A 27,235-nucleotide genomic window follows, 5' to 3' on the forward strand; every position below is an offset into this window, starting at 1 on the left:
CTGTTTCTGACACAGGTTCCCCTGGGTAACGTGTCTATTTTTACCGCAGCAGCCTTTATGACTGACTCGAAAGCTACAAGCAGCTGGATGATCAAAAGCTTTGCTGTTGTACTCATCGTTTCAATAAGACCCACAACTCCTGTCCTACTCTCCTTCACACGTTCGTCTGCTCTCCAGCACTCTTCAGCTTCCTGAATCTATTCTTACTGGAATAAATACTGAAAATGAACCCCATTCATTAGGACCAGCGTATCTGTTATGAGCACATAAACCATAATAAAAAGGAGAGTATGTTAGGCTTACAGGTTATTAGGCAGTGAGCTTTTAAGGGCAGCAATTCTCAACCACATTAGACAATCTTCACTACTTTTCATTACTATACTTTGGTTCCTCGAGAAAACTGGTCCTCTTCTTCCAGTTCAATGTATGTTACCTTATAAAGACACGTAAGTTGCTTTTCCACATCGGGTTGATTTTCAGCAATCTTTTAAAATCACATTTTAAACAAAATATATGTTTTGGCCTGCTATTGTGTAGTGTACATTTTTTTTAGAGAGTAAAAAGGAAATGCAACAAATATCACACATGAGCTACCGTTCAAAAATTTGGGGTCAGATTTTTTTTTTAAGTCTTTGAAAGTCTCCTATGCTTACCAATGCAGCATTAATCGACAAATACGTGAAAAAACTGTAATATTGTAAAATATTATATATTTTAATGTATTTACTGTCACTTTTGATCTGTTGATCTATTTAATGCTTCCATGCTGAATAAAATAATTTACCCTTAAAAAAAATCTTACTGACCACAGACTTTTGATTGATAGTGTGTGTGTGTATATATATATATATATATATATATATATAATTTCAGTACCATTCCCTATTTGGAGCTTTTTGTCTTCATTATAAATTTAACTTTGAATAATTATATAGACCTAAAATAGTTAGCCTCCACCAAGCATGATAACTTTAAGTAAAAAAAAAAATAATAAAATAGAAGTTAATAGAACAGCAAATGCAATTTCTCCACAGGTGTAGAACTGGGCTTTAAAGTAAAGCTCACAATTGCAGATAATGCCACTCAATTCATAACTATTATTGCCACTGCTGACATGGAAATTAAATATTTGTTCCCATTCAATTAATGTGTAATTTATTAAGATGTAGTTATTGTGCTTGGTGGAGTTTACGTGGCTCAAACCGTACCCCTTATTGCGCCCTGAAATGTCATATCTTGTGCTGTGTGGAAATCATCTCTCATCAGGCAGTCACATTTGTTTCGATCATAAAAAAAGATAAATCCAGTTTCACATAAACAGCCTGAACCTGACACTTATACTGTATGTTTGATACTGCACTGAGTCTACATACGTATGTGCTTTGTGTATGAATACATATATGTCGCCCTCTTGTGCTGAGATGCAGACATGACAGACTGTTGATGTGCAAAGTCTATAACCAAGAACACTTATTAAATGAAGATGTACTTCAGTCAGTAACAGAAATCAAGCTATCAATTCACTCTACTCTCAGGTGGTCTGTATTTAACAGTGACTCTTACATAATATCCACTAGAGGGCTCATTATAAGAAGTGAAAGCTTTAGTTTCTCTGAGCCGTCTCCCTTTATGAGCTCTGAAGATGAGTTTAAATGAAATCCCTTGCATGGCATCTCTTATGCATTTTGTAAGATGTCTGGAGTTCAGCAGCATTGGAAACACCTTAACCTGAGCGTCAACTATTACCTCAGCACTCACTCACAGAGAGGGATGTGCTACCAACCCTATGACCTTGAACGAATCACAGAGACCAATCCTGAAGTTTGGATGTTGGAACCTTGTTTTTACTGTACATTTGATCAAATAAATGCAGCCTTTGTGAGCATGAGACTAATTTGAAAAACATTAAAAATCTTACCAACCCCAAATTTTTGAAATCTGAATTTGGACACTGTATAGATGTAATCGCATATACCGATAATAAAGGGGGGAAACTGACCCACATATGTAGATTAGGGGTATTAATATAAACTAGGGCAATAGGAATAGGATAGGAGCGAGAAAAGGACTAGACAGACTAGTGTGTAACTAACCAGGTCTTGCACCCATGCATTGTATCCCGGAGGGCTGATGGCCATCTCTACCACAGTGGCAAAAATCAGTATGAGCAGACACACTGGAGACACATACTTCCACAGGTAGAAGTAAACACTGTACGGTCTGAAACCAAGCATGTCCTCTAGATCTTGCATGAACCTGATGAACACCGCAAAGCAGGCAAAATTACAGGGCTGATCAATATCAGACACAAGGAAAAAACTAAACTATATTTGAGACTATATTTGGCATTAGTAAGAACAGACAAGGAGGAGATCTGTTTTCAGAGATACAGTCCTATTTTAAGTAGCTCTTTAAGCAAAATGCCAGAGAACTTTACAAGCATAGTATGTGAATTTGCCCACCTTTTAGTGCCATAGATCCAGGCTACAGATACATTCTCCAAGATCACCACAATGGTGAGGGGCAAACCAGCAGAATAGTCATCAAACATGGCAACAAAGTAGTTCCCTGAACGCTGGACAAACAGCAAGCCGCACAAAAAAGCCACAATACAGCAGCCCACTGGGAGAAATATAAGATCATACAGGTTACTCAGTGCCACCTAAAAGTGGCCCAGCATCACCATAATTATATTATGATATACATTGGAAAAAGAAGAATATTGAAGTAAACTCATTTCAGACTAAGAAATGGAAAAAAAATGAAGAAACCAGGAGCTCTCACCTGTGAGGACCTCTTTCCGAATTTTGAATGTATCCAGAATGGGGGTGGTGATGCCAGTCATGGTGCCAATCATGCTGCCCAGGCCCAGGTTTATCAACATGAAGAAAAACATGACAGACCAGAAGGGAGAAGCGGGGAAATGGGTCATGGCCTCGGTGAAGGCAATAAAAGCCAGACCAGTGCCTTGAACAGCCTGATGATAGAGAAAAACATAATTATAAAAAAACTCATTTAAAAATTAATAATAAAACAGCCAAAACTAAAATAAACATTCTAAAATGTAATTTTATTTGTAGTTTTTGATATAGAATATATTGCAAAGATTTAAAATTGTATACCCTGCTTTTATAAATGAAAATACCGCAAGATACCACCAGATGGCCCTGAGAAATGTAACCCCAGTAATTAAATAACCATTTAACACACTAAACACAAAAATATTAAAACTAAAATAAAGTTACAATTATGAAATACCAAAGCTAACAGTCATAGAGTAAAGATGACCAAACTAAACTGAAAGGACAAACTGAAAATAAACTAGAAATCAAAAAGCTATACTAAAAGGAGAGCGTACTTTTGCTCCGATTCCTTTTTCATTCTTAATTTTAGAACCGTACACACAATTTTTGACACCAAAATGGACAGATTAATGAATGTAAAGTTTCTTTTGCCAAAACTAAGCTGAAACTGGGAACATAGACCCTAAAGCTATACTATTTTTTTTGTTTAAAGAAGTGTGTTAAAAAGTTCCCAAATAGCTTGAACAGTATACATTCCATAGCATTATGAATTAGCAAAATAAATTACAATAGATTTTTTTGTCTATTGAGCTTGGTAAAAAAAAAAAACTAAGCCTACTTGTAAGTTTTATCCATGCTAAATGGCTTAGCTGAAACCTGTGAATGAAAGAAGACCGCTCATGGGCTGAACACCTGCCTTATTAAGCTCATCCTCCAGAAGACACGGCTCCAGCCCTAGCTGTGCAAAACTGTCTTCTTTCACAATCTTTATTACACCGTACATCTCGGCATAGTCTGACGAGGTGAGGTGGGAGAAGTTCACGTGAGGGGGGATGAGATCCTGACTCAGCACATTTGAGTTCAAGTAGCCCAGAATCTTTTCAGCATTCCTACAGGAGAACAACACATACATGAGGCTGCTGGATGACCTGCTGGATGGCAGCTTCCACATTTAGATTTAAAGCATTAAGCATAGATAGTATTTTACAATGGAAAGTGTAACTTAATCAGATCACAAAAATGATCCTTTTATGAGAAATTCACAGACATATTAGGAGGTCATACGTACTCCACCACACATTTCTCGTTCATGACGTTGGCTTTGAAACCCAGCACAGCAAACACCACGAGTGTAGCCGATTAATGAATGTAAAGTTTCTTTTGCCAAAACTAAGCTGAAACTGGGAACATAGACCCTAAAGCTATACTATTTTTTTTGTTTAAAGAAGTGTGTTAAAAAGTTCCCAAATAGCTTGAACAGTATACATTCCATAGCATTATGAATTAGCAAAATAAATTACAATAGATTTTTTTGTCTATTGAGCTTGGTAAAAAAAAAAACTAAGCCTACTTGTAAGTTTTATCCATGCTAAATGGCTTAGCTGAAACCTGTGAATGAAAGAAGACCGCTCATGGGCTGAACACCTGCCTTATTGAGCTCATCCTCCAGAAGACACGGCTCCAGCCCTAGCTGTGCAAAACTGTCTTCTTTCACAATCTTTATTACACCGTACATCTCGGCATAGTCTGACGAGGTGAGGTGGGAGAAGTTCACGTGAGGGGGGATGAGATCCTGACTCAGCACATTTGAGTTCAAGTAGCCCAGAATCTTTTCAGCATTCCTACAGGAGAACAACACATACATGAGGCTGCTGGATGACCTGCTGGATGGCAGCTTCCACATTTAGATTTAAAGCATTAAGCATAGATAGTATTTTACAATGGAAAGTGTAACTTAATCCGATCACAAAAATGATCCTTTTATGAGAAATTCACAGACATATTAGGAGGTCATACGTACTCCACCACACATTTCTCGTTCATGACGTTGGCTTTGAAACCCAGCACAGCAAACACCACGAGTGTAGCCAGAATAGAGGTCACGAAGTTTATAACTGAGACCAGCACGGCATCAAAATGGCAGTTGTTGTCTCTCTTATTGTAACTGGAAAAAGCGATGACTCCCCCGAAACCCAGACCAAGAGCAAAGAAGACTTGAGTGGCAGCTTCACGCCACACCTGCGGCTCCAACATGATCTCTAGCTAAAATTAAAGTAATTTAAAAAAAATTACATTTACAGTATTTGATTAAATATTTAAATGAACAGTGCCAAATAAGTGCCAACATAGCTGAAGGCCTTCAATATTTTATGTTTGATTAAGCTAATGGAGTCATTGTTCTTAATGTGAATTTGATTAAATATCCCACCTACACCACAAGAGGGAGTCCAACCACCTGACAGGGCGCAATTTTTAGCCGCATAAATTTTCTCTTTACATTGCTGACGCTTCCATCTTAAAGCTTTGCGTACATCGCATGAAATGTGTCCCTTAGTCTCTAAAAAATAATCTGAATCCTGATAGCCTAAATATCACATGTGTGTTTGAAATCAGCACACATGTACACTTGCCTTACCTTGGGTGTGAACATGTGAGCAATGCCGTCAACTGCTCCTTTAAGAAACATCCCTCTCACCAGGAAGCAAAAGAGCACCACATATGGAAATAGAGAGCTGAAGTACATCACCTGCACAAACACGGTGTAACAATTGTAATTGTGTTTTTGTTAAAATGTTTTATAATGATTTTTGGCATGACCTTGATATTTCTTAGAAAACAATAACGGTGCATAAATGATTTTACTATTATTTATTCCAACAAGACCTAAATTTAGCACATTATAAATATTTTTTTTTGTTCATAAATGTAACACTTTAGGTAAGAAGCCATTCTTTCCTGTTCTTTTTGGTTGATTTAGACCCTGGTGTTACATCTTTGTTGCCAATAAATAAACAAAAAGGTCAAATTATTATTGATTAATTAATTAACTAATAATTAAATGTAAAAATAATTTCAAATAAAATGATTAAATATATATGTATTAAAAAAAAAGAAACTCAAGAGCTGGTCTTACAGAGGCTCTTTTCTAGTTAGATGATCTGAACAGGTGGTGAAGCTCTACTGGCCTGATGAAATTTTGATTTATAGAGAACTGTTTTGTTTGTGTCCTTGTTGTTTAGACACTTTTAAACAGCTGGTAAACAGGTATTTCTCTGTCAAATCTGTGCTTGCTAAAACTGCACCATCATACCTTGCTTCAAGGAGAAAACATATGTTCCACTCTGAGAAAATAATCATAATTGCACATTGTGACTGTGTAATTGTTCGGAGGTGCTTGATAACGCAGCATCTGCAGATTGTGCCTTCAAGCTATCCGAAAATTGATGTTTTTCTCTACTAAGTTGATTCTCATTTCATTATCTCACACAGTAGCAAGTCTGCCTCACCTTCCCAGAAGATTGAATGCCCCTTATTACAGCCAGGCAGACAATTATCCAGGCAGCCAGCAGCGACAGAGTCATCCTCCAGTTCAGACCCCCGCTGTCTGCGATTGTGCTGGTGATGTTCAGGGTCTCGCGGTACCAGAAGTACGTGGTTGCTGAGCTCTTCTCACACTCAGGCTCCACAACTAACCAGATAAAGGAAAACCAGAGGGACAAAATTAAGTCTATTAATATTCCTATATACTACTGACTATTTGATGACTCTGTGGATCAGCTTGTATTTCTTAGGATTTGATTCTGATTCATAAGTCTCCAAAGGTCGAATTCAAAGACAGTTAAATTATCAGGTGGGAAAACCAGCATCCAAAACATAACATATGCACTGCAAAAAATGGCTTATCGTACTTAGTATTTTTCTCTTGTTTCTAGTCAAAATATCAAAATAATTTTTCTAGATAAGCAAAATGACATAAGATATTTAGTCTTGTTTCCAGGGGGAAAAAAACTAAATTAAGTGCATTCTTGATTTTGTCTTGGGGGTGTACTAGAACAGGCTCTCATACTAGGTTGTTCGAAAAACACATTATTTTTCACATTTTACATTATTACAACACCTCTCTCCCCAGTCTGGCATGAACGGCTCGAATAGTTCCTGTATCAAATGAAGGCCCGCCTTCTGAAATACGAAATGTGCTGTGATTGGTTAGCTGGGCCAGTGTGTTTTGTGATTGGCAGCACTCGGCGTCTGGTCGGGAAATGTCATGCCTCTCACCATAGCCGCCTGCACGCTTCAGTGTAAATATTGTGTCAAAATCAAATCAATTTGAGCGCGATTTAAACCCGGATGATTGTAACCACTCTAAGTTCGTCTGCCTTGGGAAAGCTAGCGTGTCTCCGACATATAACACTCGTTGCCTTCTCTAGTGCAGCTCAACCAGGTCTCGTCCCATTCGTCGATATTTGTGATATCACAAATCCCAGAAAATATGCGCTGTAGTCCAAACGAGTCGTTCGTTGTAGTTTTTGAAAAGTGATTTCTGTTAAATAAAATATCTCTTTTTGAAGTGGACTTTGAACTTTGTAGATCTTTTTTTATGCTCAAACAGCAACATTACAGACTAACTAAAGTTGAAAAAGTGAAAAAGCATAATAGGACCCCTTTAAAACAAGTAAAATTATCTGCCAGTGGGGTAAGTAAAATATTCTTAAAACGAGTATTTTACTTACCCCACTGGCAGTATATTGAGCAGAGGATACTGCCAGTTCTATGGGAATCTCCAAATTTTGCTTCTAACAGCACAGTAGAGTATCCAGGAAAGAAGTAAAAAAAAAAAACTGGACCCAAAAAACAGTGCGCACTACCAGTTTTGGGGGTTTTAATCAATACAATTGGCCTGTGCAGCAATTCTTTAAAGTTTGTAATACATAAAGACCACAAACATAAAGAATGCATTTATGCTAGATTATTATGGTTTTGGATTTTATTTGGACATCTGCAGTGTGCTTTGTCCACTTAACTTGCATGTCTACATGTATCTAGTCTAAGTTAGGTTGAGAGTGAGACTGACTGCAGGTCTCAGCCTCTGTCTAGTTCATTTTCTACTTGTTGACCAGGGGACACTGCCACAGGGCATGCTGGGAATTCTAAAACACACAACATGCCCTTGAGTACGAGGCTCATGAAAAACATAGAAAATGTGACAAGGTGCATGATGTGTATAGGGTGGAATATACTTTAAGAAAGACTGCAATGCTACAAGTCACCAAGAGCCACCAATAGTGACGCGTAACAGACTGCAACTTTATCAAGGCCATCTGATGTTGGGCATGAAAACAAAACCCTTTCATTATGTTTGCATGCAATTAATAGATAATACTACACATTTCTACAGCTTTGAGTGTGATGGAAGCAGGAAGCTTCTTGCTGCGCCTCCTTTTATTTCATTAGGCACCAATTGAAATGTTTCACGTAAAACTGCAGAGCACTCACTGGCTTGGCTGCCATTCCTCCTGATAGGACATTCGCTCCAGGGCAGAGGATACTGAAAGGACTGAAAAAAGTAGAAGATGCTCCAGCCGATAATCACATTATAGTATAGACCCACAAAACCACACACCTGCAGAATGAGAGAAAGAAAAAACAGGGCAATGTTAACAACTATAAAATAATTAAAGGGGTAATACTGACTAAAAATTTCTCTCAAGGTCTCATCTAGTCTAAGGCTCATTTTGCCTGACTTTAGACCATTTACTGAACATCTGAGCCATCATGTGCACTGAAAATAGCAATATAGGTGGCAACATCCAATCTAACTGTCTGGCACCTTCTGGGGATCTTCTGTGAATGTTTTATTTACTTATAGCATTGAAATAATAGCTACTTATTAGACAAACAGAAATGATTTAGTTCAGTTTAGTTTATTATTGTTGCATCGTTGGTATTGTTGTGGTTGGTCATTTTACAGTACATGTCAGTCAGAGTAGCTCTTCCTGGCCGTTGTATAAGCAATGATGTGCACCAGACTGTGCTGACAGTCAAAAGTATGGCTCCTGGAGTCTCACCTGATATATGATCAGATGACTTAATGCATAAAATCTGAAGTCTTTTAACTCCTAAAACTCAATAGCATTACTTCATTTATATTGTCCATAAATAGAATTTGAACAGAAGTGAATATGTTCTGTGTGCTGAAATAGCGTGTATGTTCAGGGTTTAGCAACTTGTGCCTGTTAACAGCAAATCTATCCCTTGATTTTTCCCTGCAGTCTGTAACAGGTCAGTAATGGTTCTTTGCGACGTCACACATCCACAGCACGTTGAGTTAGTGAATAATTGAAGCACATTCTTTCTGCTGTAGCTTTGTGGGTATTAATAGCAGTGGCTGCAGTAGAACAGCTACATATAGTCCCTGAGTGTTCCTCCACAGTCATTTGAACTGTGGGGCTCTTTTATTTAAAGGCCCATTGCCTTTGTGTAGAAGGTTAACATAATTAAGGTCGATTTCCAATCTGAAATCAATGAATCCAGCAGTCTCATTCAGACTACATACCAAATACTATATACAATACATAAATATATACATACATACATACACACAGTGGTGTGAAAAAGTGTTGGCCCCCTATATATAATATGTATTTAGCTCATTCTGTTACTAATGAGAAAGCCATTCCCAAGAAACTGCTGATTAAATAGCATTTACACAATATCCAGAATTCCGCACCAGTGCGTTGCTTATGATATATAACCCTCACCTCCAAAAGGCCTTACATACTTGCTGACTTGCTAAAGTATCTCCAAAGTGCAGCTGCTTATACAAGGAAAAGAAACCAGAAAGTCCCGGTGCAGCTGGGGCTGAAACTAAATGTATTAACTGTTCAAACAGAGTGATATTTTCAGATCGAAACCCATCTGATTGTGTGACTGCGCTCATATTAAACTGATCAGAGCACAGAGTCTAGTAATTGATGACTCGGCACAGAATGGCTGATAAGTTAGCACTTTTAGGCTAGTGACTCATCAAAAATAAATGCTTCTGTTAGGGCCTTCAGAACACTGTAATTGGTTATTGGTCTGGAATGCACAGGCTTCTCATTGTATTGTGACCCTTTTTCAACAAAACATTAGCATATGAACTAGAATCTCAAACTGTATCAATCACCAAATCTGAGCTGACGTGCACCAGACACTCACAAGTTGGTTAAAGTCAGCAATTTACAGTAAATGCAACCATTTTCACACACAACTGCTCATTAGACTGCTCATTTCTGTCTTGTTTCAGTCCACTACTTTCACCAGAACATTATTCACTCACCATCAGGCTGGACACTCCAATGCCACCAAGTCGTGGATAAACATAATTCCATACTCCTATGCTTCCTCGACGGATCCTCTGGCCAACCGCCAGCTCCAAGAAGAAGAGTGGGATGCCAATAAGGATGAGAAGGATGAAGTATGGAACAAGGTAGGCACCTGTAAAGAGAGACAGTGACACTTGTAAACACAGAGAGTAATGTCCTTACAACAGTGTCTTTAATGACCAACCAATAGCCCAAGATCAATCAAGCTACTGCACACTAAACTCACTTTATTCTTTCAGAATGTTTTTTTTTTCCTTTCAAAATGCTATTATGCTTTTTTCATACGCATACAAATAGTAAATCGTCTTAAAATATGTTTCTTGCTAATTAAACAGAACACAGTCAAATTTAAATGAGTGATTGTATCTAAAATTTTGATATGACTGTCTGGGATGTTTTCCTCATATTTTCATATATTTACATTAATTTAACTAAAGTAAAACATATAAACGTGTTTTTAGCAACACTATAGTCTCTAAAATTAATGCATATGAAGGTTACGTTTTTATATTTTGTTATGTTTTGGTTTCATTTAGGCCATAGATTGACTTAACTACATGAAACATTATATTGTAAGACGTTAAATCATATAGTGTGGTGTGACAGTTATCAAAAGAGCTTGACAATTGAGTCAAAATACAATATTTAATAAAAAAAATTTAAGATATACAAACCAGCATAAGTATTAATTCATCAACTTTAGTTTTAAGACCATAATTAATTGTCTTAAGATATAATTTTTCTTAGATTAATAGATATATTATAAAGATGTCAAGTACTGGGAGTCTGGGACTGTTTGTCAACTGCAGGGGAAAAGGGAATAAATAGAACAGAACATTAATTCAGGTCAAAATATTGCAAAAGTAGTGTAGCTGACTGGACAGACTTAACTATATTTCCATAACTGCAATATAGTTGGATCACTGGTTATACTTTTCTTTTAATTACATTTTAAGAAAACTTGATTTTACTGAACTAATGATTGGTAATAAATATGACATTTTCCTTTAGAGAAATGTGTATTTAAAGTAATATGATCTGTCACACCATATTTTAAAATATTTATCTCACTGTTTATGATACAATATGGGTTCAAATAAAATCAAATACACTATACTTTCAAGCAGAAGAAGAGCAAGGGCAAAGCTTTATTTTCACACCTGTTTTATATTTTGTTTTCCATAAATTTTCTTGATAAATTTCAAGCACCCAGATGCAGCAGATGGTATCTGCTATAGGCTAATGACAGTCAGACAACAGAATAAAACAGCAAGTCATGCTGCCGAACCCTGACGTCAAATCAGCTCCATGGTGACGAAGAGTTTGGTCTGAGCAGAGCAGCCTCTATTTGAAGTCTTCATCTTAAATTAAAAAAAAAAAAACTTTGTCTTTCTCTTTATTTATTCCTTCCCTTTCTAGCTTGTACTTATTTGAACAATGCCTAAAACTTGGTATTACAAGCACTTCCTGTGTCTGTTTGCTTCTTTAAAAAGAATCGCTTAATGTATTCCCCAACTGCGAGTCGCTTTGGATTAAAAGCGTTTGCAAAATGACTAAATGTAAATGTAATGTAAGTCAAAGAACAATCTGAAAATAACTGCTTCTGTAGACATGGAGAGCACAGTGCTGGCGGATGACCACAAACCCATCCTCTTGGGAGACTCTAAGTGTAATTAGAGCCATGGATGAACACAGCACTGCCCTCCCTCTGCCTCTGTTTATGACGACGGACTGCTTGTTATCAGTTTGATTACAGCATTTCTTCGTGTTTGATGTTGCTTTGTTGAGGCTTTTTGTCTGGGCTTTATTTATGCATACGACTAATGAAAAGGAAACAGCAGGTCTTGCATAGAAAAGAGGAGACGGGATGAAAGAGAAAGGAATGGACAGACAGATGGGAGGAAGAAGATGGAGAGAGCAAGGGTGCGTAACGGAAACAAGGCCTTCTGGAAAACATTTATAATTGCTAGACAAGCAAGGACAAGATAGGATGATATAACTAAGGTGTCAGGTTTCACTTTCAGATAACATTAAAATGTCTAATACTTATGTACATCTTTTTTAGAAGCTTGTTTCAAAAATGTTTTTTGCAATTTGATGCTATTTTCATTATAAATCAATATAAATATATATTTTTTTAAATTGTATGTGTGTTTATATATATATATATATATATATATATATATTTGTTTTTCAGTAACTACTGTAATTCTAAATGATCTTATCAATCTTATCAATTATGAAAAATGTGAAGATATTTTACCTCATGGTAATTTTTTTACAAAATATAGTATGTTTTTTGCTTTGAGTCATTGATTTCTGAAACAAACCATTAATTCATTAATTTCCGTTACCTGAAATAATTTTACACCACATTTCTGACCAGAGACTGTGAAACAGCATGAAATAGTAAATTTTACATTAAAGTAGCATATAAACAATGAATAATAGTCCATGCAGCCAAGGAGCAATTACAGCAAGAAGATTAAACACACACTGGTACCGTGTTCACCTTAATACATTTAGAGTGACCACAGCACACAAGGCATTCAACTGACCCATAAAAGCCTGTCTCAGGTGGAAATTATACAGAGCTTAAGATAATAATAAAGAAGAGTGAGAATGTTAAAGGGATAGATCACACAAAAATGTAAATGAAAAATATAATGTACTCATTCTCATGCCATTCCAAACAAGCATGACTTTGTCTTTATGGAACACAAAATGTTTAAAAAAAAAAAAAACTTGCCCACTGTTTTCTATATAATGAAAGCAAATAAGGACTGGGGCTATCAAGCTCCAAAAAGACAAAAAATACACCACTATATTACAAGTCTATAAAAAATAAATAAATAACCAGACCAGAATTTACGTTATTCACTATACATTTTGACATCTCTCCTAGCTCTTGTTCACAAGAGAAGTAGTAGCCATGTCTAATTTGTGCATGATTCAATGATTTAATGTTCATAAATCAGACTGATCCAGTTTTAGAGCACTGATTAAATGATCCGGTCACAATGGTTAACAGCTCAATGGAGGTGAAAATTATCAGAGAATATAGTGGTGTGAAAAAGTGTTGGCCCCCTTCCTGATTTCTTTTTGTTTTTGCATGTTTGTCACACTTTAATGTTTCAGATCATCAAACAAATTTAAATATATTAGTCAAAGATAACACAAGTAAACACAACATGCAGTTTTTAAATGAAGGTTTTTATTATTAAGGGAAAACAAAATCCATTCTGGTTGTCACAAAAAGCTAAATGGCTTCAGAAGACTTGATAAATTGTTGTAAAGAAAACATGCAGTTGTGGAATACACAATATGTGTGGGCACCGCTGCTGAAATCAACCTCTCACTTATCTTTATGAATGCACATATGTTTTGGATGTGTCATCCTAGGAACTTTAGAATCAAACACTTTTTCCTTGTTTTTTTCCTTATGAAGGAACTAAATGCATCAACATGTTAACTATAAAAACAAACAAATAAATAAAATACTTGGGAGGACATTACATTTTTTTAAATTTCTGGTTCATTGTCTATTGTCAGTAGTGTAGCAATGTATGAAGCACTACTCACACAGAAGTCACTTTCAAACCAAGCAGCTTTCTGTTGGTCAGTGCACCAACTTAAATACAATCTGTGTGGGGAATTTTCTTTTGGCATGAAACCCCTGATTATGCAGCTTCCTGTTGGAATGACTTTATTTTACGTGCAATTTTTCACAGAGCAATTGTGATTGTACCTTTAGTTATAGATTTAGTTTTTACCAGACCCTAAAAGGCTGGTGTCATACTAAAGCCAAAATGTATTGCCTGGTTTTTCAGTGCAACATTGCTTAAGTTGTAAATTAGCACTCAGAAAAACTTAATTATCAGCTGGCTTTTGATTTATTAAATACTAAACCCACTGATTTTTGGTTTAGTGTTCAATAGAATTCAATTAGTGTTCAATAGAATAAATCTGTGCAAAGCACTACCTGACAAAAAATGTTGAATACAAAACCTTTAGGATACTTTTTAGTGCTTTTTTGAAGCTTGAAAAGTCTTGTTCCCATTCATTATAACTGCATGGAAAAGAGTGACCAGTGCTTTAACATTTCTCCTTTTGTGTACTATAGAAGAAATGGAGGTTGAATAGATAATGACAGAAACATAATTTTTTTGGTGAACTCTCCATTAACCTCAAATCAGTTCCAAATGCACATCACTAATAAGTAACTCACCTCCTCCATTCTTCTGGCAAAGATAAGGGAAACGCCACACGTTACCCAGCCCCACTGAGAAGCCCACCTGGGCCAGGATGTACTGCAGCTTACTGTTCCAGGCAGGGCGACCGTCTTCTAGGTCAGGGGAGATATCTGGCTTGCCTATGGGCGGAGGGCCCCCTCCTGCCATGTTCATGCTCATCTGACTGCTCTTGTAGTCCATGGGAGCCTCCAGTGCCAGGAGGTCAGCCACAGACTCCGTGACATGCTCATTACTGAGCTCGCGCTGAGTCACTTTACTGCTCTTGGGCATGGTTGTGCCCTGTCGTGCTGATCCTAACAATTAAAGGTGTGAAAGGAGAGCCGGGCAGAATGGAGGTCACAAAAACTGCCCCTTTGGCTTGATACAGGTGTGGACAATAAAGCTTTGTGTTCCTGTGAAAAGAACATAAAAATTAAAACAATATGACTGAGGGTCATTATATACAGTATCATCCAAAAACTCAAACATTTGTGTTACATTTAACAAAATATATATATATATTTTTTTTTTATTGTCTTTGTTGTTGAAATTTATAACCCATTCTTAATATTATAAAATGTATTAAAACTTAAAATTGCATTTGGTTTTTGGCTTTGGACTACAGCCTTAATTGCAATCGAAGCTAAGACCCTCCGCATAGTAGTTTTGAACAGCATAGGCCTACTAATATTTATTAACCATGGTACAATATTATCTTTTTGCGAATTTTACAATTACATTCATTAATGTAAAATACAATAAAAACAGTGATATTGTGAAATGTTATTACAGTTTAAAATAACTGTTTTCTATATTTTAAAATGTATTTGTTATAATTATTCCTGTTATGGCAAAGCTAAATTTCTTCAGTGTTACATTATTCTTCAGAAATCATTCTAATATGCTGAGTTGATTCAAGAAACATTTCTTATTATTATCATGTTTTTATTATATTAAACATAGTTGTCCTGCATAATATTTTTGTGGAAAGTCATCCTTCTTTTCTTTGATGATTAGATTTTTGGTGAATATAAATTTCACAAGAACAGCATTTATTTGAAATAGAAATATTTTGTAACATAAATGTCTTTTCTGTCACTTTTGACCATATTAATGAAATAAACAAAAAATCAATCTTTTTTTTTTTTCAAAAATAAAACTGACCTCAAACTTTTGAATGGCAGTATATGTAAATACAAATCATTCTGCAGTTGATCTATAAATCAAATCAATATTAGATGATTAATAAAAGCCATTTGCACTTTGTGTGGCAGAGTAATCATCAAAGCTCAAGCTCACATAAAATGTTTTTATTTATAAATTAATAAATAAATTAGAAGACAATAAGTTAATTAGAATACAATATGCAAGTAAAATGTGGAGAAAGTTGCAGAATTGTATAGAGTTCAGGGTTTGCATTTGTTGTGCATTTTGATGCAGTTGTGGAATACACAATGTGTGTGGGCACTGCTGCTGAAATCAACCTCTCACTTGTCTTTATATGCGAATATATTCTGCTACATGTGCCATCCAATTGAAATTCCAAACCCAACGCAGTATTTTGTACACAGTACTTTCTTCCTTAAAAAGGAAGTAAATCCATCAACATGTTTACTTAAAAAAAATTTAACAGTGCAACATTGCAGTAAAGTGTTAAAGGGTGATTATCAGGAGCCCATTGGAAGGAATGTTAGTTTAGTGTTCAAATAATGGATAGAATCTGTGCAAAACACAGCCTGAGATTAAAAAAAAAGAGGCAGCCACTGACTACCTTTTAATCTAGACCATAGGGCCTCTTTTTGAGATAAATATGGGAGAAGTGATGCATGAGCTGAGATGTTTATCTCCTGAATGAATAGGAAATGCGGCAACAAAGCTGCCATCTTTGCTCTTCCCACCTTTATCTTTTGTAATGAGAAGCAGCCTGAGGCACTGAAAAAAAATCTCAAAAACAAGAGGACACAAAACGTTGATGTGTTGCTAGGTGATGCCCACCCACCGCCCATGACAACCTACTAACCGTATTCCAAAAAGGCTCATATCTGCCCCGGGGAACCATATGGGCAGGAATCCAGCTACTTTTAAGAGCAGACATCACCACGGTTTGAAATAATAGCATGTGCATTGTTTTTGTTACATGGTCAGTGATGCTAGACCATCAGAGGACCATCACATGCTGAGTTTGAACTTTTGCACCCACTGTGAAATTTTGCACAATGTTCAGGTCCAAAACAGCCTGTCCAGGCAGCAGGCCAGTCAGTTCTACGTCATTATTATGGAAGGGATTATATTTCAGTAGGAAGCGAACTCGACTTGAAGAATGCTGCTCACACTGTGCTTAATCTCATTTTGCTGTGCATTAAACACAAGGGCGCTGATCACTCATAATAAAGTTAATGTGCTTGGTCAGATGATGCTGAGGAATTCAACAAACACACCCAAACCTAAACTCTCCCTGATGGTGATTCATTTTTTACCATTTTGTCCAAGAATATAAAATGTGGTGCCAATCAGAGCCTTAGTAACAATGGTCTGTATAGCTAAATATCCTGTTCATTCCACTGCATGTTATAATGTGAAATGCACATATTTTATCTGACTGGGTTGCTAGGCAATAGAGCTTGATGAAATTCTCACATCTCTGCTTCCTGTGAACCCAAATGCTCTCTGTATCAGAACAGTAAGTGACAGCTCATCTATCCAGTGCTTGAGAGGATACATGAACCAAATTTAGTCAAATCCTTGAAATACACAGAATGGTTCAGAAGAACCCGATTTCATATTCAGCGAGCAATCGCTGAATATCAAAAAAGAACACACACTGATATGATACAGGGATGAAGGCAAGTGCATGTTGTGACTGCAGCAAATGAATCATAGGAATTGCGAGGACAGCCATGTGTAAGACTGTAATGTCAAGCTCTCATTTTCTAGAAGAGTAGTACAGTATTTTATAAAGATTCTTACTACAATAATTGTACTACAATAGTGTACATTTTGTAAACAGATAATGAAGGTTTTAGCTCCTACAATGCTAGAACAGAATGTTAAGGAAAAACAAACCAGTGGCAGAGATAATAAATATATTAGCCTCTTTGGGTAGTTGACAAAAAAAAAAGACATTTGGGGAATTAACAAGTCCTTTGGTGTATTCCATCTAAAGCTATTTAAATCTATTGACAGTACGCTGCTAATTCTTTTATATATTATACCTCTCAAATTAATGTGTATTCATTTTAAATGTATGTACAGGCCTTCAACTGTGCTTTTAAATGTATCCATAATGACCAAAGTTGAATTTCAAGAGCATGAAAATGAAAAGATGAGAATCTGGGTTTTTCCTTTTGAGTGTTCTGTTGGCTGTTGAAGTTTATAACTCAAGCTGAAATATTATTATGATTTATTAAAGCTTATCTTATGATTCCATTTGGTTTTTGGCTTTGCACTAGCCTACAGCATTCATTTCATGAGAAACATATCTATTTGTTGTAATGTTTTTCTAACCATCTAAAGCAGTGTCAAACAGTATAGGATTGTGGCAGCCTACAATATTATCAATTTTACAAATACATGAATTCATTTAGTAAACGTTCTTATACAAAACGACACATGGTCACTGAAAGCAATCCTTGAGAAGTAACAATAGTGTACTATATACTGTTTAAAAATCTGTTTGAAAACGCTGTTAAAATATAGGCTTATAACGAATAGAAGTAATAATTTCTTGAAAAAAAATCTTGCTGACCCCAAACATAGGCCTAGGCCTATATATATATATATATAAAACGTTTCCATAATGACAAAAGTTGCATTACAAGTTACCAGAAGTAACCATAGCAACAGAGCTATCTTGATCAGTCTCCGACCTACAACAACAAAACATAACTCCTGTCATTATTAATCACTCTACAGTTGATTAATTATATCACAAGGGAAAACCTGTGGTGTTTTGTTTAACACGTTTTAAAGATGACTGTTCACTGACAAAAGACAATTTGATTGTGTTAAACAAAGCTCAACCTATTGGGTGTGGAAATTATTAGTCGACCCCCTTGAAGGTCAGTGAAGGAGCAGGACAAACTGCATCAACCCATTTACAGTTTGGGTAGTTTTGATACAAAATTCCATACTTTAACATTTTTCACAATTTTACCTTTATATTCACTTTCAAACATCATGATTTTACTTCATACATAAATGAAAAAAGTAATGTAATAAAATAAATCGCGTGCATCTTTTCAGTTGGGAGTAACTCCTCGACAGCTCAAGCTCAAGCTTCACCTGAGGATGCGCCTGACTGCGGTCACGGACAACGATAGCATTCACCTATACCCTCCCACATTCACGGAGCTTTCAACAATAATCGACACGAGCAATACGCTTACGATAGTTTAAAAACACAAACACGTGGACCACACGGGGCTTAATGTTGTCATGTATGTAAAGGGGACACGCGTCGTGCAGCATCCTCAAGGTCAAATATTTGTGTCAGGTTGACCTAAAACTGTCGCGCCTCTGATAACACGAGAAACCTCGTGAATAACAAACAACTGACCAGTAATTGCTGCTGTGAATTATCGACATGAACTACGTGCAGCGTGATAAAACGCTTCGTACATGAGTGGGATACCAATGGCACAACGCAATCATCGATGAAAAACTACGACGGGTACTAAATGAAGCGAATCCAAGATCACTCACCTAACTGGATGTCGAAGAGTGAGAAGCTGATGCCAGTGTGTTCGTGTAGGTGTCAAGGAGTGATAATAGCCTGAAGAATCAGTTTGGTGGCTCTCATAGAATGATTCCTCGTTGTTGAGACACTTGATGTGCCGATGCGCAGAGGAGTGAGTGCGCCGCCTGACGCAAAGCCCACCGCGCGCTATTATCTCTATCAGCCCAAAATAGTAATTTTGGGGTCACGCTGACACATCCGTGGGCGTTGTCCGCGACAGCCCTTCTAACCAACCCACTCCTTGATTTGTCCTCCAGTGGTTCAAATTCAAAGCGCAACTTATTTCTCTTTACACTATTGGCAGAGCGCAAATGACTATAGGTGTACGCATGAGTCACGAACGCGCTCATTTGCGCATCCCATCCCGTCCAAATTCTGATGAAATACCTTTAGGCGATTGCAAAGTAAATTCTTACCTATTACCTTTCAAATGCACAATGCTGTCCAGATCTGTCCAAAGGGGTCAAGTTATATCTTATTTAGTTCTAGATTGATTTATTTAGTCATTTAATAAAATTTAAATAAATAACTAATACAAATCAAACGACAGCAGTTTATTTGTAATCCTAAAAAATAACACTGCCAAACTTACATGCTAAAAAACAACAACTTACTTACACACAGTAAGAAATGGTTATAATGGTTACAAGTAATAGGAAAGAGGAGAAATAAAAAGCGATACTTAGATAAGGTTGCTTCCCACATTTTTAATCAATACACTCCACTATGAACCCATCAAAGCAGTGAGAGATGACATTAGCTAAAATCTGGAGCTCTGTTGATGCTTTTTTTTTCTGCTATCAGAAAGGCCTTTTCTTCACACATGCGGATGAGTCTGATTGTGTCTAGCTCATTCTTCTTCCTGACATGTGAGGATTTATACTGTCCTTGGTTCTGGCTGGTCTGGCTCAATTTCTTTTCAATTTTCTTTTCAGTTTCTTTTCAATTTTGCTGCCTGAATTGAGATGGATATCGCAGATGGCTGATTAATGTCTTCTTCAGCAGGTGTTTTTAAAAGCCATCCCATTAATCACATGTCTGCATTACTGTAAACATAAAGAGTGATTTAGAATGCATCCGTTTAAGTGAACAGAATATTTTGTCTGAGATCATTTTCAGATTTGCTTCCTAATGAATTATAGTTGCCTAATGCAATTATTCAACTAATCACAATTCAATGCAAAACTCAGCTTTTACCCCATGGGAAGATCATGGAGAGACGTTCTTAGCCCTTGTTTAACAGAGACCAATCTCTGAATGTTTAGTCCCCTGGGTCGGAGATCAGTCCCCATACAGAGCTGATCGTCTGCAGCTACTGTTTTGAGCCTGGAACAACAAACAGGTAACACACAAGCCGGATATGTGTTTGTTTATGTGTGTGTGAGTGTGTGTTTGACTCACATCAGCAGATGTGGCCCAGAGAAGTGAAAGTCTAACACCAAAGGGACTTTGTAAAGGCTGGATACATTTGTAGAAACACCATCTGTGTTTTCATAGTGCTAAATGTTCAGAACATAACAGAATTGACTTTTTCCACACTATCTGCACTGATGAGAATTTTCCGCACTACTTTTATTGGAATATCTGCTAAATTAATCATTAAAAATGACTGCGCATTTACTGAACGCTGAAAGCATGATTAATAAATTCACTACAGATATAAAAAAGAATCACTTTGTATCCGAAAGAATTTAAGCAAATATGTAATTCATGGAATATAAATGAACTTGGAAAATTTACAAAGCTTGAAAGATTTGAGTTGTAGAAAATGTTTCAGTTAAACAAAATATTTTACATTTCAGAATAAATTGGGTGTACTGCAATTAATTTATTGTAAAGGTTATGAATTAAGACTTTGTTCCTGAATAAAGTCTTGTTAACTAAACTGATAGAAGATATAGTGATGAACAATATAAATATTGAAAGCCAATCAGAATCCATCCTGTTTTAAAGAGAACAAGCATTTAAAGTGAGAGACGACAAAGCACGCTGCACACTTATAATAAACAGAATGATATTGTGAGTTGGTGTGGATGCTAATATAGTTATAGCTATCTTTATAGTTATTATTACTGGTGTGAACGGGCCTTAAAATGAATTAAAATCACTGAAAATGGCCTGCATATTACAGGTGCATCTCAATAAATTAGAATGTCGTGGAAAAGTTCATTTCAGTAATTCAACTCAAATTGTGAAACTTGTGTATTAAATCAATTCAATGCACACAGACTGAAGTAGTTTAAGTCTTTGGTTCTTTTAATTGTGATGATTTTGGCTCACATTTAACAAAAACCCACCAATTCACTATCTCAACAAATTAGAATACTTCATAAGACCAATTAAAAAAAACATTTTTAGTGAATTGTTGGCCTTCTGGAAAGTATGTTCATTTACTGTACATGTACTCAATACTTGGTAGGGGCTCCTTTTGCTTTAATTACTGCCTCAATTCGGCGTGGCATGGAGGTGATCAGTTTGTGGCACTGCTGAGGTGGTATGGAAGCCCAGGTTTCTTTGACAGTGGCCTTCAGCTCATCTGCTTTTTTTGGTCTATTGTTTCTCATTTTCCTCTTGACAATACCCCATATAGAATCTTCAAATTCAGGTCTGGTGAGTTTGCTGGCCAGTCAAGCACACCAACACCAGGGTCATTTAACCAACTTTTTTGGTGTGGGTCTTGTCATAACCCACGTGACTACTATCAGATGTATGCATCCTCTAGGTAAACGCTAGTAAGGCACAATGAGGATTTGAGCATCTCCCTTTCCACAGATGTCTAAGACATTGGGATGCTGCATGCAGACGTGCACAGACACAGCTAAAAATAGGACTGAAGGATCCAGCAATTCCTGTGTTAAAGCCTGTAGCTCTGGGCACGCTGGGGCATCCTCAGCCCTGCAGCGTGTGTGTGTGTGTGAATCACAAGGCTCAGTGTGCCATGTGTGATGGTGCACAGAGAGCTTCTTACCCTTCTCATGTGACTCACCTCGCTAGGGCCCACTGCTGGGATCTGTTGCTATGACAACAGCAGATCATATGATTCTGACTCATTCCCTGTGTGTGTACTTGGAATTATGTTCTGGTGGCATGAATGGGGCATGGTGGCACACACATGTCAGATTATGGTAAAAGGGATGCCTAGCTGCTTGCCTTCTGAAATCACATCAGAATTACAATCAGCAAGAGCTTTATTGGCAAGTGTGCTTACACACACAATAAATTTGTCTTGGTGACAGAAGCTTCCAGTACAAGTGACAAGACAGATAACAAAAATAAAAATACTGAGTAAAAATAAATATGTAAAAACAAAAAGACAAAGACACAGTAAACAGTATATTGTATGTACAGATGAGCTATATACAGTGGGTACGGAAAGTATTCAGACCCCCTTAAATTTTTCACTCTTTGTTAACGCACGTGTCACCTGACCTAAGACTTCTACTTCACACAAACACTGTACACATCATTAGCCACAGCACCAGTGTTTTATTCACCCATAACAGTAAAATCCCTGCTGGTACTAGAATAAAACTTCAAAATAAAATAAAACAAGATTATCAAATTTAAAACACAACAATAATAAAACAATAATCAGACCAATGATCAAGGAGTATTGAATGCTAGAGAGAATAGGTATGTCTTTAGAGCAGATTTAAAAGCAGAAATAGAAGTAGCTGTAGACAGGAAAGGGAAGACACTGAAATAAAGTGAATTACAATAATCTAAACAAGTTGTTACAATAGCATGATTCAATGTTTGGAAGTTACTCTGTGATAAAAAGGGTTTCATTTTAGAAAAATGAAAAAAGCATGATTTTACAACAGTACTGATCTGTTTGTCAAATTTTAAGTTATTCACTTTTTAAGTCCAGATTTCTAGCGCAATGAGTTTCATATGGGGTCAGAGAGCCACAGTGAACATCTAACACACAATTTTCCTTAGGCCCAAATATAATTATTTCTGTTTTAAAGGTAGCATGTGTAGGGTGAACAATACAGGCCTAAGGATTGATCCCTGTGGAACTCCACAATTAAGAGGTATACTAGGAGGTCTGATGACCAATACGAACACTAAAACATCTGTTGGTCAGGACCAACTATGTCCATGATTTGTCTAAATAAAAGAGGTGGAATAATATCCCGAGGGCAGATATTATAACATTAATATGGAGGACTATGAATATGTTGCATATACTGTACAAATATATCAAATATGGGTTACACTTTATTTTATAGGGTCTTTGTTACAGTGCAATTGAACATTTAAGTACTAAGTAATATTATTTAACTATATGGTTAGAATGAGGGTTTGGTTTAGGGTTAGTTGCATGTAATTATGCATAATTTATTGTTATTACTACATGTAACAGTACGTGTAACAAGGACAACATAAAATAAAGATACTTCTGAGTTTCTGCATCTTAAATCTTTTGGACCAGAGTTGTTATTGTTAACTGAAACTAAATAAGCTTAAGTTGAAGTGCTAAAATACTAAAACTAAAGCTGAAATAAAACATGAAATCTTATTAAGTTTGCAATCTTTTGAACTGCACAGAACAGAGTTGTTATGGTTAACTGAAACTAAAACTATAATTTTTTTTTAACTGAAATGAAAGTAAAATTTAAGAACCTGAACTGAAACAAAAAAAAACTTAAATGAAAATGAGAAATTTTCCTTGGCATCTAACTGAAACAAAATAAGTTCAAGTTGATGTTACTAAAACTAAAATAAAATAAATTAAAGCTACTGTAAATAGAGATATTAAAAACAATACTAAAAATGGCAAAATCACATCTAATGAAAACTGAAAATATAAATAAAATAAAGGCAAAATCAAAATATTAGTACCTAAATATTAGTAACACCCTAACAGTATATAAATATTACAAAATAAAACTCTAGCATGGACAGAATACATTTAGCTAAAGTAAGAGTATAACATCAGTATAAGAACAGTTCCTCTGCCATTCTTACCATACTGTGAGGCTGTAACAGTGGTCCCAGAGAGAGGCTTTAATTATTGAGAACTTGCTGGCATCACTGTGACCTTGAGTGAAATGCATTTGTGTGAATGCTCTCCACTGGCGCACACATGCTAGCCTGATGCAGAAAGCTCCATTCAATTCAAGAAAAAGGAAATGAAGAAAAATTTAACATTTTTAATGAGTCTTCTAAACACTGCACTATAAAGTCTGCCACTCAGATGTCCATGAATTCCACATCCAGCCTCTGAGTTGATAAGACTTCACACTGTGTTCACAGAATCATTTGCACTCACAGTCTTCAGACTGGCGGAGGGGATATTTATCACCAGCCTAATGGGGCATGCAGCAAGGCTTGAATTTACAACATGGCCACACAGGGCATTTTATCTTGGGAAATTATGACACAGCGGGGATAGTAGAGAGAGAAAGAGCAAGAAGGAAAGTACAGTTATTAAACAAAACTAGTAGGGTGTGCACTATCAAATAGATCCTTAAGAAACTATTCACTCATGAATGAAAACACTTTTACTCACCCCTGTATTATTTTCTTTCTTCCATGAAATGCAGAAGTTGGTTCATACTATGAAAGTATTAGGATATATCTCTGGTAGCAAATGGCATTGGTTTTTGTGTGTCACATGACAGGCTGCAACACGGCAAGCTTGAACCGCAAATAATATTTAGAGAGGAGAAAGGAAGATTATTAGTAGTATAGATGTCAATGGGACAGGATCACTATGCATGATGAACAGATCAAAATTTAAGGATTAAATCAAAATTACAACAAACATTGATCAGTGTATACATAAATTGAATATGACCAAATAGTTTTCAAGGTTTTTGCAGCAATGCAATAGAACCATTTTTGGTTCCCCAAAGAACCATTCATTCTAACCATTCGAAAAGCTCTTAAAGGGGTCATATGATGCGATTTCAATTTTTCCTTTCTCTTTGGAGTGTTACAAGCTCTTGGTGCATAAAGAAGATCTATAAAGTTTCAAACACTAAAGTCTCAAAACCAAAGAGATATTCTTTATAAAAGTTAAGAGTTAACCAGGCCCCCCCTAAAACGGCCCGTTCTAACACGCCCCCACATACCTACGTCACAATCTGGGAAGATTTGCATAACGCCTCCCAAATGTTCACGCAAAGAAAGAAGGCGTAACTTTTATTCTCGCTGTAGTATTGTTGACTCTGCAGCCATGTCCTGAAGACGCTGTGTGCTTCGTTGTGAAAGCGAAACTACTTTGTTTGGTCTTCCAAAAGAGGACGATATCCGCTTTGTCATGCCTAGAGCTGATCCGTGCTGGTCGCTGAGGAAATACATCAACTTTCACCGTGGACAAAGCGGAGTCCAGCCCACCTCAGCTCACTCTATCCCGGCCTCAGCGCACGCTAAGCCGGGGCTTCCCCTCACGCTAGGCCACTGTGTTTTTCGTTGCCACTGATGATTCAAACGCGAGTTTTGGGCAGTAGAGTAGCACTTGTTGTTTGTCATTTCTCCGATCACAAATGCAGACAGAGTTTTATGTTTACGCGGCGCGATGCAATGCAGCGCAATGCAATGCAACGCAAGGGAACACGTAAAAAGACAGTATAAGTCATTATAATCAGTAATTATGTCACCACTGGATGCAACAAATGCCTCGTTTGTAATGGGTTGTAATGTTTATGTCTCGTCGCTCCGGCCAGACATGACATCAACAGTATGTGAGGGGCGTAACATTTCCGGACCGTCACACGCTTGAGGTATTCAGCCAATCAAAACGCACAGGATAGCTGGCCAATCACAGCACACCTCGCTTTTTTAGTCCGATGAGCTTTGTAAAAATCAACGCGTTTCAAAAAGGCGGGGCATAGAGGAGAAACAATAATGGACAGTATGTGGAAAATAATGTTTTTTTTTACTTTAAACCGCATAAACACATTTCATTACACCAAATAATGTTCTTTTTAGCAGCATCATATGACCCCTTTAAAATAACTGAGTGTATAAGGAACATTTTCATCTCATTTTCCAAATACAAGCCATATTTCCTCAAGCCTTATACCTGACAAAGGTAATACCAGAACCTTTAGCAATAAAAAGATTCCATGGATGTTAATGTTTTGCTATCGATGCCAATAAAAAGTGTACTGATATATTCAACCATTAAAATATGGCAAATAATTTCTAAAGAAAAGCCTCTAAACAAACTCCCACAATTGCAAATGTAAGCTTCCGAATCTCTAGCCAAATGCTCAGCGGTAAGAGTGAGATTTTGTAGTGCTGCCAGTATACCATACATTTGTCAGCACCAGCATGATCCAAAAAAGAGCTGTCCCTTTTTTGTCGCCGTGTCGGTGATCACATGCTTGACTTGTAAACATTACAAAGCATGGATGAATAAAGCCTGGAAGAGTGGGAAAACAAGAAGCAAAGCTTACTATAGTCAAGGAACACCGCATAATCTGGTATATTTTGTTATTTATTCAAAACACTCCATGTCATGCTATTCAGAATTTAACTATACCCTGGACTCAGATTTAATGGCCCATGGTGTCTTATCTCACTTTCTGTGCCTTTTAACTGCCTTTGACATAAACCGTATTTCCTTGAGCCTTGTACCCGACAGAAGCTACCAGTACCTTTAACATATTCTGTCAGAGACTCAGAGGCTTAGCTTAACTTGGAAAGTTAATTGCCTGATTGTGTATGCACACCACATCCTTTTCTCCTGTAGTGAAGTCAGACTTATACATTTACATGCATCGAATCATTAACAATGCACGCTCATCCCTTCAGGAGCAGAAAACAGACCAATCACTGTGTAACTGACAGCTAATGACCTTAATCAGAGTGAAGACGACAAGGGACATGACTGAGATACAGCTGTAATTCAGGTGTCATGAATCAGGGTGTGTGTTGCACTGACAGGATATGAAGCACAGGACATATTTCAGGCTGAAGCTGATCTGAGTACTATAAACAGCCTGCTGTTAAGGGCCGACTTACGTCATAATCTCCTGCTGCTGCATTACGTATCATAAACAAAATGGTGATACGGATTTTGTCCATGCCAAAGGTGAAGCTACAGGGATGCTTTTGGTTTAGGATTGGGGGGGGGGGGGGGGG

The 27,235-nt window shown here is 36.8% G+C and overlaps 1 protein-coding gene across 1 annotated transcript; it reads right to left on the reverse strand.

Annotated features, from left to right (window-relative positions):
* Positions 1-238: 238 nt before the first annotated feature.
* Positions 239-19,370, reverse strand: LOC107591854 (sodium-dependent neutral amino acid transporter SLC6A17-like). The gene is made up of 12 exons (XM_016281130.1): positions 19,102-19,370; positions 14,397-14,813; positions 10,123-10,280; positions 8,298-8,424; positions 6,311-6,492; positions 5,440-5,550; positions 4,825-5,066; positions 4,453-4,645; positions 2,785-2,977; positions 2,463-2,622; positions 2,094-2,256; positions 239-253 (listed from the first exon to the last, which is right to left on the reverse strand). Exons 2-12 carry the CDS (start codon positions 14,689-14,691, stop codon positions 239-241), a joined length of 1,839 nt encoding a protein of 612 aa, XP_016136616.1. The 5' UTR covers positions 14,692-14,813; positions 19,102-19,370.
* Between the last annotated feature and the right edge of the window lie 7,865 nt (positions 19,371-27,235).

This window comes from Sinocyclocheilus grahami, unplaced genomic scaffold (assembly GCF_001515645.1).
Source record: "Sinocyclocheilus grahami isolate Dianchi unplaced genomic scaffold, SAMN03320097.WGS_v1.1 scaffold146.1, whole genome shotgun sequence".
Lineage (NCBI taxonomy): Eukaryota > Metazoa > Chordata > Actinopteri > Cypriniformes > Cyprinidae > Sinocyclocheilus > Sinocyclocheilus grahami.

What these genes read in the sequence shown, in the direction of transcription:
- LOC107591854 (XM_016281130.1), bottom strand. Translation starts at nt 14,691, where the DNA reads ATGCCCAAGAGCAGTAAAGTGACTCAGCGCGAGCTCAGTAATGAGCAT. An exon ending in TTGGAGTGTCCAGCCTGATG is followed by an intron (nt 8,425 to 10,122) that starts GTGAGTGAATAA and finishes CTCATTCTGCAG; the next exon opens with GTGTGTGGTTTTGTGGGTCT. An exon ending in TGGATCTATGGCACTAAAAG is followed by an intron (nt 2,257 to 2,462) that starts GTGGGCAAATTC and finishes GGTGTTCATCAG; the next exon opens with GTTCATGCAAGATCTAGAGG.